General features: G+C 35.8%; 1 protein-coding gene across 3 annotated transcripts in view; it reads left to right on the forward strand.

Annotated features, from left to right (window-relative positions):
- The window catches only part of HNRNPR (heterogeneous nuclear ribonucleoprotein R), a 40,472-nt gene extending 30,169 nt beyond the window's left edge, over positions 1–10,303 (forward strand). For all 3 annotated transcript variants that reach the window (XM_030875324.3, XM_030875303.3, XM_060309769.2), the window contains 3 exons: positions 507–656; positions 3,455–3,576; positions 3,713–10,303. In XM_030875324.3, the coding sequence (XP_030731184.1) occupies positions 507–656; positions 3,455–3,576; positions 3,713–4,325 (885 nt within the window). In that variant the 3' untranslated portion in view covers positions 4,326–10,303. The remainder of the gene's footprint in view (positions 1–506; positions 657–3,454; positions 3,577–3,712) is intronic.
- Positions 10,304–11,682: the final 1,379 nt, after the last annotated feature.

An 11,682-nucleotide genomic window follows, 5' to 3' on the forward strand; every position in this document is an offset into this window, starting at 1 on the left:
ATAAAGTGACACCAAGCATTGTAAATGGATGACCACAACAAAAGCAGCAATGATTGCAATCACCAAACACGAAACACTCATACTATGTCATAATATTGACATTCAGTCCAGGAATCCTCCACTGTAACAGCTCCTTTACTTTGCAGTGAAAATTGATTTGTATATTTTCTGCCTCTGAGTCCTTGTGGGATTTTTTTTTTTTATTCAAACAGAAAGTCACAGAAATTATAATCATTGCTCATCAGTTTGCTCAGTCCCATGTAATTAATTTTTTTATCTTGATCTTTTGTTAGCACTTTTATGAATTCATCAGTTTTCCATTAGAGTTCTGAAAATGCTTATTTATTCAGTTCAGCAGTATAGTCAGTTACCAGATCACAGCACTTTTAATACTTAATGTTTTAGAGAAGAAAAGCCTATGCCATGAAGATAAGAAGAAATACTTTAATATAGGACTTCAGCTAAAATTAAGTAGCCAATGCCAATTTGTATATTTGTTATATTAGGTGAAAGTTTTATTTGTGAGAAACTTGGCTACTACAGTGACAGAAGAAATACTGGAAAAGTCGTTTTCTGAATTCGGAAAACTTGAAAGAGTGAAGAAGTTGAAAGATTATGCATTTGTTCATTTCGAAGACAGAGGAGCAGCTGTTAAGGTAGAAGATTTTTAATTTTGTTTTTTGATACTTGAATTTTGTTGAAACTTGCTAAACACATAAAGTGACTTTAAAAGCAAATAAAATTGTTTTCAGCTTTTACCGAACTCTGGAACTTTCTTTTAATAATCTCTGTGAAGTGGTAGTAGTATAACAGGTAAGACTCCATATTTCAAAGCCTAATTATTACTAACTGGGTTTGTGATCTCAGGCAAGTTATTTTTAATCTCTCTGTTATTTTTATAAGCCTAAGGTTTGATAGCATGATACCTTGAAAATGTTACAAGGAATAGTAATTAGCCGGTATAAATACTAAAATGGTAATGAGTGTATCGTAACTACTTTGTTTACCTTGGTTTGTGGACCTGTGAATGGAACTGAGCAGTGTACATGGCTTTATACCTAGTACAACACATTTAATTCAGTAGCTGTGCTCTGAGGGAATGGTTAGTTCTTCATAGTTTTGCCTTTCTTTAGTCATTTTAGAATCCTCATAGTATTGACTGTGTTTTGCCAGTTTCAGTAGTTGTTAGAAATATTTCTTGCATGGAATAGTTAATTTATTTGTTGATGATAGTATTGGAAAGTGTGAAACAAGTCTTTTCATAAGGTGTCTAGAACATATAACCCGAATACTCCGCTGCTTTCTGATGATAATGGATCAGTACCATCCTTAGTGGGTGAAATTTCAGGTTTCTTCTTCCTCTTGTTCCTCTCTCCTTTTTGGCGGAAGGCGGGGGAGGGGTGGAGGGGAGGGGGATGACAAGACAAAATAAAAGCTTTTTTATGTAATTGGGGAGATAGATCCGAAATCCTTGATGACTCAGGCCTGGTTCTTTTTCTACATGTTCTGTCGGTTAAAGTGATGCCACCTCTAATATGAGCAGTTTTTGTTTCCTGCTCAGGGTACTGCTTTAAAATGTGCCTTGTAGAATCTTTGACTAGTTAGAATTTATTGGTTTGCTTTTTGATGGAAGCTAATTAGTGAGACAATATTGCTTATAAAATTCACAGCTTAATACAGAATTTAATGTGTGGCTTTTGAATTGCCAGTGGTACGAAGGACAGATAACTAATACATGTATACCTTCTAAATACTCCTTTTGAATCAGTTGGTATTAAATAACTGGTTGTTCGTAATTTAAAATAATTTTCAAGGGTGGTTTGCCAAAGAAGTCTCTGAAATTACAAGATTTCTAGCTCAGTAACTGGAAATCAGGATGGCCAGAGGGGAGAGTAGACAGATGCTCCACTCTTTTGTTTATACCAGGAAGCTTTTATAGACTCATTTAGTTGCTTTAGTTGAAGCAGCCAAAAGCTAAGGTGGTAAAGGGGAAAAACTAGTTAGAGGAAGATACTGATTTAATCTTTGTCTAGATACTTATAAAGCACTAAATATTCTTTATGGATAGAGCATTTTATTATGTATATCCAGAGAGGAAAAGGTTGTATAGGGAACAGAAAAGCTGTGGTGAGGAGGTGATACTTTGTTACTGAGTTACCTGAACCCTGAACCCTATGGCAGAGCCTATTAGGTGGAACTACATAAATAAAAAACTAGAGCCTAGAATACTTTTGATTACTGCTTTCCAGGTGAGTACTTGAATCTTCATTAGTTCAGGCCTTTGCTAGGCTTTGTGCTTTTAACTATTCAGGCAAAGTGTGTTCCAGGTTAAGCATTGTGGGGGGGACCTAGGCTTTTTTTGGTCAGTATCTTATTGAATTTCACTGATAGCCTCATTTATGTTTCAGATCCTTAAAATTTTTATAGATCAACAGTTTAAGACTTACATGTTGAATGCCACATGTTTAAAAATTTGAATTCTGAAAAGTTTGTTACTACTGGCAGTTTTTCCAGTTGTGAATTTACTGCTTTGGTTTGGCTAAGCTTGGAAGTTATTTAGAATTAAGTTTTTGGATTTAAGTAGCAGCAACAGGCAGCTCTCTGGCAATCTTTTATCTTTTTTTATTTTTATTTATTTTTATTATTTATTTATTCATTCATTTATTTAATTTTTGGCTGCATTGGGTCTTCACTGCATGCGGGTTTTCTCTGGTTGCTGAGAGTGGGGGCTACTCTTCGTTGTGGTGCACAGGCTTCTCATTGCGGTGGCTTCTCGTTGCGGAGCACAGGCTCTAGGCGCGTGGGCTTCAGTAGTTGTGGCACACAGGCTTCAGTAGTTGTGGCTCGCGGGCTCTAGAATGCAGGCTCAGTAGTTGTGGCGCCCGGGCTTAGTTGCTCCGCGGCATGTGGGATCTTCCCTGACCAGGGCTCGAACCCGTGTCCCCTGCATTGGCAGGCGGATTATTAACCACTGTGCCACCAGGGAATCCCCAATCTTTTTATCGGTTTTTTTTTGCGGTATGTGGGCCTCTTACTGTTGTGGCCTCTCCTGTTGCGGAGCGCAGGCTCCGAACGCACAGGCTCAGCGGCCATGGCTTACGGGCCCAACCGCTCCACGGCATGTGGGATCTTCCCAGACCGGAGCACGAACCCGTGTCCCCTGCATCGGCAGGTGGACTCTCAACCACTGTGCCACCAGGGAAGCCCTATCTTTTTAAATATAATGGTAGGACATCAGTTTTGTTCTCAACATAATTTACACATAAGAAAGTAAGATTGAGGGGAACAAGTACTTTCTTTGTGTATTTTTTTTAACTTGGTGGGTATATTCATTTTGCAAATTAAAATAGTTGTGAAGTAAATTGCTTATCAAGTGTGTTAATGGCAGAGATATGTTTGTTATGTTTAAAGTACTGTTATGTGTAAAGTAAATTTATTTCCTAATTTTGTATAGGCCATGGATGAAATGAATGGCAAAGAAATAGAAGGGGAAGAAATTGAAATAGTCTTAGCCAAGCCACCAGACAAGAAAAGGAAAGAACGCCAAGCTGCTAGACAGGCCTCCAGAAGCACTGCGTGAGTCTACATTTTAGTAAATACATCTTTGAACAGAGAATAACTTGGTAACAGAGATCAGGTAATTTAAAAAGTCAGGAAGAGTCTTGAAGCAAACTAATTTGTTTTTTCTTTTCTCCCTTCCCTCCATTGCTAGGTATGAAGATTATTACTATCACCCTCCTCCTCGTATGCCACCTCCAATTAGAGGTCGGGGTCGTGGTGGGGGGAGAGGTGGATATGGCTACCCTCCAGATTACTATGGCTATGAAGATTACTATGATGATTACTATGGTTATGATTATCATGACTATCGTGGAGGCTATGAAGATCCCTACTACGGCTATGATGATGGCTATGCAGTAAGAGGAAGAGGAGGAGGAAGGGGAGGGCGAGGTGCTCCACCACCACCAAGGGGGCGGGGAGCACCACCTCCAAGAGGTAGAGCTGGCTATTCACAAAGGGGGGCACCTTTGGGACCACCAAGAGGCTCTAGGGGTGGCAGAGGGGGTCCTGCACAACAGCAGAGAGGCCGTGGTTCCCGTGGATCTCGGGGCAACCGTGGGGGCAATGTAGGAGGCAAGAGAAAGGCAGATGGGTACAACCAACCTGATTCCAAGCGCCGTCAGACCAACAACCAACAGAACTGGGGTTCCCAGCCCATCGCTCAACAGCCGCTTCAGCAAGGTGGTGACTATTCTGGTAACTATGGTTACAATAATGACAACCAGGAATTTTATCAGGATACTTATGGGCAACAGTGGAAATAGACAAGTGAGGGCTTGAAAATGATACTGGCAAGATACGATTGGCTCTAGATCTACATCCTTCAAAAAAAAAATTGGCTTATCTGTTTCATCTTTAAGTAGCAATTTGCTGCCATTTGTATTGGGCTGAAGAAATCACTATTGTGTATATACTCAAGTCTTTTTATTTTTTCCTCTTTTCATAAATGCTCTTGGACATTATTGGGCTTGCAGAGTTCCCTTATTCTGGGAGTTACAATGCTTTTATCCTTTCAGGCTTCATTTTAGCTTCAAAACAAGCTGAGCACACTGTTAAATCATGATTTTGCAGAACCTTTGGTTTTGGACAGCTTCATTTTTTGGATTTGGGATAGATTACCTAGCAGTATGGAGTATGCTGTAAATAAAAATACAAGCTAGTGCTTTGTCTTAGTAGTTTTAAGAAATTAAAGCAAACAAATTTAAGTTTTCTTGTATTGAAAATAACCTATGATTGTATGTTTTGCATTCCTAGAAGTAGGTCAACTGTGTTTTTAAATTGTTATAACTTCACACCTTTTTGAAATCTGCCCTACAAAATTTGTTTGGCTTAAACGTCAAAGCCGTGACAATTTGTTCTTTGATGTGATTGTATTTCCAATTTCTTGTTCATGTAAGATTTCAATAAAACTCAAAAATCTATTCAAAACATTACCTATTTCAAATTCAATTGTGTCCTAAAACATTATTTTATTCGTAATCCTTGCAAGGAATATTGTTTTCCAACTATAACTGCCTATGTGAGTGATCAAATTCATGCAAAATTTGTCTATTCCAGTATGTATCGTGGATATCAGACTGAGAATTAGACTAAATTCTAGTATTTATTCCAAATAGCACTGCACTGATTGATGTTCTCTCATAGTCTTTCCTAATTTGGCAATTTTATCCTTTATTTTTATTAAAAACAGGTTCAAAGTCTTTTGAACATTCTTGCAGGCATTGGATAATTTGCGTTAAATAAAATGGGGTTGGGGAAGCAGACTGCAATTTATTTTGACCCACATTCTTTCTATAAAGGATAATTTGTTGTCTGAAGACCTTATTTGCTGGAGTGAATGTACATAACAGGAAAAAATGTTAGTACTGTGGCGTCAATTGCTCTGCGGACTAAACTTCATGTAAACTTTTAGTATACATGATTGTGACTACCACTTCAGTTACTGGTTTAGGAATATAATTTCCTATTGCTATGTAAATTTACTCTGAGAAGCACTCATGCCTTATTAAGGGAGGCTTAAAAATATCCAGTAGTCCTACTTCTGACTTTCTGTTAATACCTCTTATTTTAATTTTTTTTACTACTCGAATGGCTAAAGTTTTGTTGGCCAAGTCATAGCATCTATTTCCATTTCCTTGAGAAATTCTGATTTATTGTAACTACTTTTTTTTGCTTGAGAATAAAAGGAACAAAAGAATCTGACCCTAACAGTGCAGAAAACGCTATCATTTTCAAATTACCAATAAAATTTTCCCTTCTAGTCTTAGGTGAATCTAAAATGTTTTTAAATTATAAAAATAAGCCATTGGAGAATAATTAAAATGGGCACACCTTTATTTTGTGTTTTGTTCTTGTTTGGTGTCTTTTATGACAGGAGTGGAGTATTAGATTTCAAAATTATAAGCCACTTAATTCCTTGTGAGCTCAGGTAGATATTTTGGGTTTCATGGCTTCTTTTTTGACTTTGAGGAGGAAAATGAATATTTGCTGATGAAAGTCAATATATCTGATTTCTCTTTAAAAGTACACTTATTACATAGTACAGTAAGTTAACAGACCTTGTTAATATTCCTTTTATGTTGGAAGCTAATAAAGGAATTATATATAATTGCTGTGTATAATAGGGTCAAGTTAACATGGGTATCTATTTGATGAAGCTTAGATCTGGTGGTTTTTCTCATGCCCATGTATGCAAGTAAAGACACCAAACATTCTTTAAATTCTGCCTTTAAACTTTGAAAATACAATTTGAAGCTATAACTATAAATCTAAATTAGACTTAAGTAAAACCTTGATTTTTCTTGGAAAGAAGAGAACATCTAGAAATAAAATTTGAATTGTTTGTATTTCTTACAACTTAGATGTTACCAGCTACAAAGTTCTTAGGAACAAAATTAGGAATGGGAATAGAAGTGATTCTGAAAAAGTAATTTATGTGCTTTCCCCGCCCATCCTAAAATATAAACCCTAGTAAGAACATAAGAATCAAACCTAGGTTCCATGTCAAAATCCTTTTCTTTAATTACAAATTATATTTCGCTCTCACCAATTAAAAATATATCTATAGAGGTGTCCCTCTAATATTGCCTTATAGGTTTTTTAACAGACAGACAAAACTTTATAAGCATTAAATCTCACTCTAGAGCTTTTCCCTTGTTGATGTCTTATTATAAGCTATTCCGAGAAAATAGCTTCAGAGCTTAAATTTTCACAGAAGTAATAAATTTAACAATCTAAATAATATACAAACCTGAAAAATGTCAGTTGAGGAGATTTTTATTCTAGATTTGCATGAGATTTTTTTCTTAAATAGGCACAAATTATGAGTTCTGGGAAATCTGATTTCTGACTCTCCTGCCATCTTTTTTGTTCCCCAACCTAATTCATTTGGTTTTACTTCTGAGCCTGCTACAGGAACGTTTGTGTTGGGAAAGATTTTTACTTTATATTGAGGATGACCTCTTCTTTGTAGGTACCCTCCTGAGATTGACATATATATGCCCCCTCCCCATAATGAAATACTAATTTTTATTTGATCACTCATTTATAGCAGTTGCTTAAATGTATGTATTTATATGATGGTGTTTTAATTTTTTTAAAGCAAAAAAGTTCTAATAAGTAGCCAGATTTTTAATAATTCCAAGTTTATTTGATCAATTGATGTGGAAATTGAGTTTCTATGGTTCTGTAGGTAGTTTTTTTAAACAAAAGAGTTCAGCATAATTGTTTTTCAGTTATTCTAGTTACTGGGGTTATTCTGCATAAGAAAGCCCAATGCTTTCTGTTAGTAGGTAATTTTTCTCTCATTTGACTTTGAAATGTGATTTAGGAGTTGAACCCTCTTTTTAAAAAGGTCAGCATGCATCGAAATAAATTATATATATTAAATTCCAGAAGAGAAGGGACGTAAAATTCCATTCCTAGCATAAAGCCATATAATATTCTTGAAACTCATTGCATCATTTGCCTCCTGCCCATTTGGATAATCATACCTACGTTTTATTAATTGTGTATTATTTGTAAAACCAAACCCTTCCAGTAAATACTTGCTATAAGGCTATCACTTGTCAATTAAAAAGACTTCTGAAGATGTTAAAATTTACCATTTTGATTTTTCCAAAGAGAAGTTTATTATATTGAACTATCCAGTATTCTTAAAGCCAACCAAAGTATATAGAAGAATTGTTATTGTTGTTCTTTATTATGTGAAGCCACTTAAGTGAGCAGCTAAGAAAAAGCCTTATAGAAAGAGTGCACTGGATTTATAAGTGTGTTTATGTTTCTCTGAGAATGGGAGCTTCTGTTAACTTAGTTGTTCTAAGACAGTGGATTGGGTGACTGACTAGAGAATCCAGAATGACAAATCCATTGACAAGGCATGTTTACTTTTGCATTAGAAGTTTGTTGATTAGTTTTTATTTTTGAAATGCAAACACTAAACTTTAAAAATATTGCATATTTAATGTATTGGTCAGTAATTTAATATAAATATTTAATTGGAAGTGATCATTATTAATCTTTCTAGGAAAGTTTTTTTTCCTTTTAAATATATATACATATATACTTTTTATTTAGAGGTTACCAGAAGCTCTGGGTTTTTTGTTTTGTTTCTGTTTTTTAATCATTTTCAGATGTTATCCAGAAATCTGCAAGTGTACTTTTCCTGTTTTAACTCCTTCCTTTTATCACCTGACTATCAGGGAAGCGAGGTTGAGGCTGCCCTGACCTGACATGTCATGATGTCGACTTGCTAGGTGGGGTTCGCTGGGGACGATAACCAGTGGAATTATTGGTAAGAACTTTTTTTTTTCCTATTTTTTTTTTTTTGTCAGTAGTGGGTCATTAAGTTTGGGAGAATGCCCATATTCTGTAAGTGGGCATTTATGTCAGCCTTGTAGAAAAATAAGACTTTAATATTAGGTAATACGGTTCTTAATAGGAACATATAATAAGTACTTCATACTCTTTATTCTCAAATTCGTATATAAGCAGGAAAGGCCTGCAAGTATGAAGTAATGAAATATGCAGGGTATATTTTAAGTGGTCAAGATAGACTCTAAATCTCTTGGAGAAACAGTAAATTTACTTTATTTTATGTGATTTCAATCCCTCTAATATTTTCCTTATATTTACATTTTTATGGGGTAGATGAGCTTATAATGCATCTTTAAAAATATTTATTGCACACGAATGTTAGTAAAAAAAAAAAGGAAGGTGGGGCTTCCCTGGTGGTGCAGTGGTTGAGAGTCCGCCTGCCGATGCAGGGGACGCGGGTTCGTGCCCCGGTCCGGGAGGATCCCACGTGCCGCGGAGCGGCTGGGCCCATGAGCCATGGCCGCTGGGCCTGCACGTCCGGAGCCTGTGCTCCGCAATGGGAGAGGCCACGATAGTGAGAGGCCCGCATACCGCAAAAAAAAATAAAAAATAAAATAGGAAGGTGTTAATAGAATGGAAGGTTTAAACACTAGGATAAATTATTTTTTAAAGTCCTCCAAAAGAGATACTAACGTTATAAAATGAAACTTAAAAGTTTTAGCAATTTGACAAACAAGAGTGGGCTCAGTTTAAAAGTACATTTGATATGATGACTTTAGGTCAAGAGGAAATTACATAACTGAAATATTAGGACCTTGAATATAGCAGTAACACAAATCTATCAACTTGTGTTTCGTCTGAAACCCATGACAGCTGATGGGATTAGTAGATATTGATAGAATTAGAGTAGATTTTTAGGTCATTACTGAAGAGCAAAATCTCATACTCAGGGGATTCTATGATGATAAAGTATAAATTGAGGAAATTAAATGTAATAATTAGGCATTTCTGACTATTTACCACATAAAAAGTAATTGTAGTATAACATAAGCACTGGTTAAAAGTAATTATGAATTTTCATGCCTAGAACCTCCTCAGTATTCTTATGCCTTCTTTGTTGGTTGGGCGTATCAGTCTAGGGAGAATCTCCTAGGTATTAATGGGCTAGTCAGTGTCATGAATGTAAACCTTTATCTGTAAGCTTGCTATAGAGTAGCTGTATATTACTACAATGAAATTATACTTTAAGAACTGCAGTGATTGTATCATTGTGTTAAAGTACTTGTTTCTCTTCTGACACGTTTTATGCATGTATCAGTGATAGAAATGATTGGGGTGTCGAACTTTTAGATTGCACTTAATACCGTGTTATCCTAGGGAAGTTTTATAATTAGCAATAGGATCACTCAAGTAGTGCTGAGGGGTTCATATAACTTAAGGAAAATGCAGTGCAAACTTACTGGCTTTTATACACTAACAATAAAATACATTTCATGGGACCAAAAAAGAAGGAAGCATTATGGGGGAAAACTTGAATTCCTCAAATATAAAAAAGGGCTTTCATTTTCTGTAGTAACTTTGTCAGGATCCCATGAACATTGCGTATCTTGATGTCTCATTTATGATGGTTGGACAAAGGGGACTTCTCTAGCCTGTTGAGTAACACAGATAGAATTGTACTTTAATGAGTCTTATTATGATGTCTAGTACTGTTATAAGGCTATTTCTATAATTGAGCTGAAAGCTCCTGCAAACATTACATTGCTGATACGCATACAGTAACATGAGAATATTAAAATAGGAACATTTGCAAGACCATTTAATCAGCAGTTTAATAAAAATTAATGCTTTTGGTACAGTGTTCAGGTACCATAACTGTGTTGGAATATTTGTACAATGTTAAATATTTTTAATAAAATTTAACATGTTCAAAGTGTTGTGTTGGTGATTTTGGGTGGGGTGTGATGGGTTCAACTGTGCAAAAAAGATTCAATAGTACTATAATTGAGACTTTTGTAGTCAAATGGAGTTCTGTTCCTCAAATTTAGTACTAGATATTGGGCACCTGTTCAAGTGAAGGTAGTGAAGGAGTGGGATAGTGAAAATAAAAGTACCGAATGAACTCTAGTGGGTTTATTAGAGTATCAGGAAGTAGCTTTACTGGGGTTAGAACTGGGTCTACAGGTGTCAGATGGGATTGTTGTCTTTGGCATAATAGGCTACTTATAAAGCTTCTCTGGTGAAATTGTGGCATATCCACATTGGAAATGATCCTAGAAAACATAGAGTTGGGCAAAGGGAAACACTTGTACAGTGCTTTTAGTAGGCATTTTATTCTCCCAGTGTCCTTTATCCCTTGACATGACATTTCAGCAAGTGAAAGAGAAGTGAGGGAATATTTGAGAAAGGCTATGTTGGAGGATTTAGGTGCATCACTGGGAAATATCTCCAGTGTGTAAGAAATACCATATAGAAGGCTCTCTGTTTCATACTGATCCCATTGTCTTAAAGATAGCCCTAATCTAGTAGTATTTCTTGTGACTTCTTTTCCTTGAAGGTGTACTTAGTTCCTTACCAGTCAAAAAGGTAGAAGCTCTGCAACTCAGAATGGAAATTTACTGGAAGTACTGTGCTCATTCCTCTGAATACTGTACCATTAATAACAATAAGGATTTAGGAGGAAAGTGACCTAATGATTTGTAAATAAATCGAGTAAGAAACCATTCAGAAGGAGTAGTCATACATTCTGTCTTGTCTCTTTTAAATGAAGACTGTTAAGAAAATATGAGCTATGGGGAAGAAAAAGTGTACCCTATTGTTTAAGAAAGAGTAGACAAAATTCTTTGGTCAATATTTTCCAGAAAGAGTTTACTGTTTTTATTTTCCTTTTCTCCCAAATCAAGAGGTCACTCACTGAGACAGTAAGGAATGTTCTGACAGCAAAAATATCTAAACTTGGACACCTTTAGGAGTTGGCAGAGCTGGGGATCGGGGCGGATTGGGGCAGGGGTGGTGCAGCTCACTGCTTTATGGTGTATGTTTTCCAAAAATAGAAGGAGGTTGATTTTTGATGATCATTTTAGGCTTAGGCTCTATTGGTGTCTTTTGGCTCTACCTAAAGCCCTAAATTTATTTATTTTTAGAAATAAGATTTTATTAAGTATTTTCCCTACGGAGTATATTTTATTCACATAGGGGAATATCTTCCTATTGCTATGAAAGAAATCACATTTCTGTTTATTTAGACTTGAAATCTGTGACTGAAATCACAATCATGTATAGACATTTCCTCAAAAAACTAATAAG

This window comes from Globicephala melas, chromosome 1, assembly GCF_963455315.2.
Source record: "Globicephala melas chromosome 1, mGloMel1.2, whole genome shotgun sequence".
Classification (NCBI taxonomy): domain Eukaryota; kingdom Metazoa; phylum Chordata; class Mammalia; order Artiodactyla; family Delphinidae; genus Globicephala; species Globicephala melas.